The following is a 6,224-nucleotide window of genomic DNA, read 5'->3' as shown; positions in this document are numbered from 1 at the left end:
ATTACCATTCAGCCGACGACGCAGACAAATCTGAGCGATTGTTACGTCACATGGTGGGCTCATCTCTACGGCGACGACATCGGAAATCTCACCGTGAGGCAGCGGTTCGTAGAACCGGCAGATCCGTTGACGACGTTGAGTGTAATAAGCGGAGACAAAGGCGACGAGTGGCGATTTTACTCGGCGGGGCCCTTGGAAACCACATCCGGTACTTACAGAATTGTGTTTACGGCTCAGCACGCGTCTGGAATTCGAGGCGACATCTCGATCGATCGCATAACGTTTACGCCCGGATGTCACAACCGTAAGCGTCAAAAGTTAAACACGGAAGTCACGTTGTCCGTTTTTCATCGTGTTGTTGATTAGGTGGCGCGTGCACTCAAGGCCAGTACGAGTGCAACAACGGCAAGTGCGTGTATGACACGTGGGTCTGTGACGGCGACGACGATTGCGGAGATGGATCCGATGAGGTGGCATGCACAACAGGTATAATTTCTAGTTATTACAAATACATTACAATCCGTTTCTAACATTCGTGTTTCGATGCGCAGCTCCCCCTCCTGTCACCAGCCCGCCGCCGACCGTTCCCGGCACTTTTCCTGGTACTGCAATCATGCGCATGCGTTTTGAGTTTGGCTCAATTTCTAGTGCTCTGATGTCTTTGCGTGTAGACGGTCTGTGCAACTTCGAGGATGACTTATGTCTGTGGTCCAACATTCAGGTGTCTCAACGGTTGAACTCTAATTGGACATTGGGTTCCGGATACAACGGAGGGACTGGATTCTTTTCGACAACTGGTCCGAGTTTCGACACCAACCAAATACCGGGTATGAGTCCGCTCGCTTTCAAAGTTAAATGCGTGCACGTTTGTTGTAATCTTCAAATGTGTGCAAGTTTTTGTAATCTTGTTATGTTGTTATATGCATGCAGCTCCGGGTTTGTGTTCGACGTCGAACTTCGATGAGGATTTGGGTTATTTCGTGCAGGACACCAGCGACGATTTCAACTGGCAACGACGACGTTCGTCTACGCCGTCGACTCTTACGGGACCAGACGTCGATTGCAATACCGGTTCTTCGACAGGTAAGGCGATAGGTATCCTTACTTGCATCCACTTTGCAGTGTGTATAGAGATCTGACGGAAGCAGACTGTAGTCCAGTTTACACGGTTGTATAGGATACGGTCCCGACAAGAGACGAAACCGGGCCCGAGTGTTTACAGCCATGGCCGTAGCACTTTTTGCATAGGAAGGCAACAGTCTTGCAAAAAAATTCTTGAGTTTAAGATTTTGTATGCTCCGGCGGTTGCATGCGAAAGTATAGGCGAGTAAATGTTCAATGTCTTAACTGTGTTGCCTAATTTTAGTAACTTTAATTGTTTTCTGCGTTTTTTAAATTTTATTGGTATTAATTAATTAAACCACGCTTACTTAGACCACACCTCCTAACGTGCTTTAGGTCGTAGAACTTTAATTTGCTTCCGGCTGTCCTGCATCATTGACCATAACCATTAACTATAGCGCAGGCGCACAGACATTGCACATGTACAGTATGGCTTATTATCCGGAGATGGCGATGATAGCATGTGGACAAAACAGCGCCTGGCCCGAGTTGAGTCCAGAGGTGGGACATAGCGCGCTTGGAATTTCGGCACTGGTTGATTTACACCGCCATTTTGACCTGCACGGCTTACTAAACTCTAATAAATAGATAAATTAATTAATTAATTAGACATACATTGGCCGAAAGTAGTTACATGGTGGAACTAGAAAATACGAGATATTGGTTCTGCACCTGGTGGACTGTACCCGTTCCTCCTTCTCTCATTTTTTACTTCAATCTCTGTAGGTTACTACGCTTACATTGAGACTAGCGCGCCCAGAACTCTCGGCGACAAGGCGCGTTTGATATCGCGACCGCTGAAAGGGAATGGAAGTTGCAGCATGACGTTCTGCTACCACATGTACGGAGTGGACGTCGCCGACATGAATGTATATATCAAGGAGACGTCGCGGGCTGCAGTTCAACTGTGGAGGCAAAGCGGAAACACAGGAAATCGTTGGATCAACGCAACTGTTCCTGTGCCACCCGGAACCGTGACGGGCTCGTTCTCGGTATTTTTGATTGATATGGCTACATCAAGTTTTTGGGTTCTCTAAATCGTTTTTGTAGTTTATTTTTGAGGGTGTGACTGGAAACTCGTTTAGAGGCGACATTGCCATTGATAATGTTCAGTTCTCAAGTGGATGCAACTGTTTAGGTATTATAAATGCCGTTAACCATCAGTGTGTGTGTGTGTGTGTGTGTGTGTGTGTGTGTGTGTGTGTGTGTGTGTGTGTGTGTGTGTGTGTGTGTGTGTGTGTGTGTATGAACTTAAACATGTATGTATATATGTAAACATGTATATTTGTATGCATGTACGTATGTATGTATGTATGTATGTATGTATGTAAACATGTCTGTTTGTATGTATGTATGTATGTATGTATGTATGTATGTATGTATGTATACGATTTGTGCAGGCACTTATGCGTATTTTCAGTCGATTGGTAGTCCACGCAATACCGTGGCGACCCTAGTGAGTCCGACCTATCAACTGTCCGGCCCACTTTGTCAAATTCAGTTCGCATATCACATGTACGGCCAATCAATCGGCACACTCTTTCTCAGCCTCAACAGCGGCACGACCCAGACCACACTTGTACAGTACGATCGCAACCAGGGCGACAAGTGGTTTGAAAGCACACAGTATGTTGGTTCCAAATCCAATTTCAATCTCCAGTTTACATACTTGTACAATCCTTCCTTTTTCTTTTTGAACGGAGGCAACGCGGCTCTGGACGATATCCGATTTATCGACTGTAATCCGCGAGTGAAGGTCAACTCGTGCGCACGCACAAAGAGCAATTGGCAGTGCGTGTTCACCGGCGAGTGCATCGCAATCGACAACGTTTGCGATGGCATCACCGACTGCACGGACGGTTCAGACGAGGATTTGGTCTATTGTTCGGCTCTTCCGGCGTATTGTGACTTCGAGAGCGATTTGTGTGCGTATACGCAACGCAGGGACGACGACTTTGATTGGCTGCGACAGTCGGGAGCTACAGGATCGGTCTCGACAGGACCAACTAGTGATCACAGTCTTGGGACATCAAGAGGTGAGCTTAGATCGTATGTGTTTACTGCAATACAAAAAGTTAAATCAATGTTTATAGGTTATTACATTTATATCGAGACGTCGAGTCCTCGCGTGCAGCTCGAATACGCGGACTTGTCGAGTCCACTTATGGCTCCGCCGCCTCGCGTCGGCAGCGGTCCTCTCTCGTGTTCGGTTCGCTTCTGTTATCACATGTACGGCAGTTCGATCGGCTACCTGGCCGTCGATTTCGAGAACGCCGATGGACGGCGAGAGATCTGGCGCGTGCACGGAAATCAAGGCGACCGATGGGTGTGCGACAAGGTGGCCTTGGATCTTTACATACAGAATATCAACTACCAGGTTCCATCTCAACGTCGCAGGACTAACTAGCCTCGTCCTTCCAGAGCGTGTAGCTACGATCTATTTTCACGGGTCTGGGAGGCTGAGGCTAGCGGACTGCTAAAGACACTGATGGTTTGTTGTCTGTCTAGATCATCTGGAGAGGCCGATTAGGCAATTACTCTTCGTTCCTGTACCAAGGAGACATCGCTTTGGATGACATTTCGTTTAGTCTTGGTTGTGGAGGAATCGCTCCGACGCCTCCGCCGCCGCCTTTCTATGGGAGCGATTGTACGTTCGAGACGGGATTTTGCGACTGGGTTAATGATTTGAATGCCGACTGGCCTTGGACACGCACACGAGGAAATACAGCAAGCACGGGAACGGGACCGGTGACGGGCGACCACACGTTTGGAAACTCGTCAGGTTTGTGAGAGGCAGGAATTAAAATTTAGTTGATAGAGAGTAGATGTAGCTAGAGAGAGAGACGGACAGACTGAACGACTGAGGATCGGGCAAAGCAGTCAACAGACGAATCAACCAACAAGCAAATTAGTATGCAAACACTCGAGCACGTAAAGCTGGAGATGTGGGGCGCGTTCGATTCGGCTCTTTCAGCCTCTTCCAACTTCTATAGCTCTGCCGCTATGGTCGCAAGAGGCAACTCTACCAACTGTGCTGTTGGTTGAAAGAGCACGTCCTAGCTCTCCCAACCTCTTCTTAGTCTGCTTTGAAAGAAGTTGAAAGAGGGGCGTGCTCTTCCGGAAGAGACTGAAATAGTCCAATAAAACGCGTCCATGGCAAGCGTGTAGGGCAGACACATTAGTTGACATTCGTCGCATATGTTTAAGTCAAGCCTTGTTCCCAACATTTGCGGACAGCAATCGGATCCGTCCAGTCCGGCTATGCAATTCAAGAGTCTGGTTTACAATATTACCCTGACGCTCAGCTGAGCGTCAAACTTCAAAGAGACGACAGAAGCGGCATCTTTTGACATTGACGGTGACGCTGGAGTACGAAGGCTGGTTTCCAGTAGTGCTTCTTTATTGGTTTACAGTAACATATTTGAGCGCAACCCAGCAACGTCTTATTAGCTGCGAAGAGTGTCTGGCGTCGATAACGTGAGTGAAAGCTCGGCAGTCCATTGGCAGTTAGAAATCGGACTCTTTCCGGTTTGCGTTAGGTTGACGCTCGAATAGAGCTCGGGTCTCGTCCAACGTCTTGAAGCTAGACGTTACAGTGGCGTTACGCTGGGCTTGAATAGGTTACTGTAAACCAGCCTTGACGCTTACTCTGGAGTAGGACTCATGTCTATTTCAGCGTCAACGTCAGCGTAACGTCAGCGTCAATGTCAGCGTCAGCGACATATTGTAAACCAGCTAAATGTGTGGCAACTAGTCGTTCGACAGCCGTAGCTGCGGCAGCGGACAGATATAATTTGTTGTATCTGTCTGGGCTGACCGGAAACGGCCAGGCGACTACGAGCAGTGCTGCAGGACTGTCACCAAATCAGCAACTAGTCTGATTTGTTGCGACACGATGACGCACTGTGTATAGCGCGGAAGGAGATGCTATTTGCGAACAGCATGGACCATGCCGGACTTGCACGTGTCCGGCACCTATTACATTAATGCACAACAGCACGGGCAGAGCGACCATGCACACCAGCCGCTTGTTCATTTCATAACGTGTTTGTAATAATGGCGCGTCGTCTCTCACCGCAGGATATTACGTCTACTTTGAGACATCCTCTCCCAAGCAGCTCAACGACAGAGCCGTTCTTAAATCGTCCTCCATTACATACGACGCCAATCGCAACTGTCGGATGACGTTCGCGTATCACATGAACGGAGCGACGATTGGCAGTCTGAACCTCTACGTGAAGGCAGAAGGAAGCAACAAGACTCAAGTTTGGACAAGGTCTGGATCGCAAGGCGATCAGTGGCTCGTCAGTTATGTCGACGTCGAGCAATACTTGAACGGCGCTGCGACATATGTTGTCATGTTTGAGGCTGTGAGAGGGTCAAGCTACACGGGAGATATCGCTCTCGATGACATAACGTTTGGACAATGCGGTGAGTGATCGAGATTCGTTTGCTATGCGAACACATAGGCGACGGTTAATTTCCGTGTTTTTGGTTAGTGTTGCCTACATCAACTGCTCCTGTCACCATGTCAGTAACTCCGTCGGTGGTAGCGCTTACTCCGTCTCCTCTGATGTTTACGTCTTCAAGTATGGCGGCATCTTCGTTCGCAACGGCTACCGTACAGACGTCTCAAGCAGCGGTTCCTTTTTCGTCTGGTTTAGTTGGTTTGACCTCGTCACCTGCATTGAGTACATCCACGGTCGCCCCAAGCGTTTCTCCAATGTTTGCTTTATTCGTGAGTAGCATGTCGCCATCACTTTTTTCTTCCATTTTGTCTCCAGTCTCTGTTTTGGCGTCTGCGACTGTTTCTCTGCCGACGACAAGTACGCCTACCGTTCCTTCTCCGTCATCGACAGCTAGCACTTGCTCTTCGTCTATCAGTGTTCCGCATCTGATGGACTGCGACTTCGACAACGATGATTTGTGTTGGTGGGAGCGCGTCGGCGGTTTAGATTCGATATTTCAGTTGAACAGTGGTGGCACCCTGAGCAGTGGTACGGGACCGTTCAATGATCATACAACAGGAACGTTAGTAGGTGCGTATATACAGAGTCCAAACGTTTCTGATTTGCCTTCTGTGTTTGATATTAATACGTCGT

At 48.4% G+C, this 6,224-nt stretch overlaps 1 protein-coding gene across 1 annotated transcript in view; it reads left to right on the top strand.

The window, feature by feature from the left end:
• Positions 1-6,224, top strand: part of LOC134180894 (MAM and LDL-receptor class A domain-containing protein 2-like) — a 31,674-nt gene that overhangs the window by 8,246 nt on the left and 17,204 nt on the right. The window contains exons 16-27 of the mRNA XM_062648079.1: positions 1-304; positions 367-486; positions 552-602; positions 672-827; positions 931-1,083; positions 1,849-2,114; positions 2,173-2,260; positions 2,523-3,158; positions 3,216-3,499; positions 3,631-3,904; positions 5,203-5,553; positions 5,622-6,161. The exon at positions 1-304 is cut by the window's left edge and continues 62 nt beyond it. Of these exons, the coding sequence (XP_062504063.1) occupies positions 1-304; positions 367-486; positions 552-602; positions 672-827; positions 931-1,083; positions 1,849-2,114; positions 2,173-2,260; positions 2,523-3,158; positions 3,216-3,499; positions 3,631-3,904; positions 5,203-5,553; positions 5,622-6,161 (3,223 nt within the window). The remainder of the gene's footprint in view (positions 305-366; positions 487-551; positions 603-671; positions 828-930; positions 1,084-1,848; positions 2,115-2,172; positions 2,261-2,522; positions 3,159-3,215; positions 3,500-3,630; positions 3,905-5,202; positions 5,554-5,621; positions 6,162-6,224) is intronic.

The sequence above is a fragment of the Corticium candelabrum genome, chromosome 6, assembly GCF_963422355.1.
Source record: "Corticium candelabrum chromosome 6, ooCorCand1.1, whole genome shotgun sequence".
Taxonomy (NCBI): Eukaryota; Metazoa; Porifera; class Homoscleromorpha; order Homosclerophorida; family Plakinidae; genus Corticium; species Corticium candelabrum.
This window is presented reverse-complemented; position numbering and strand designations above follow the sequence as displayed.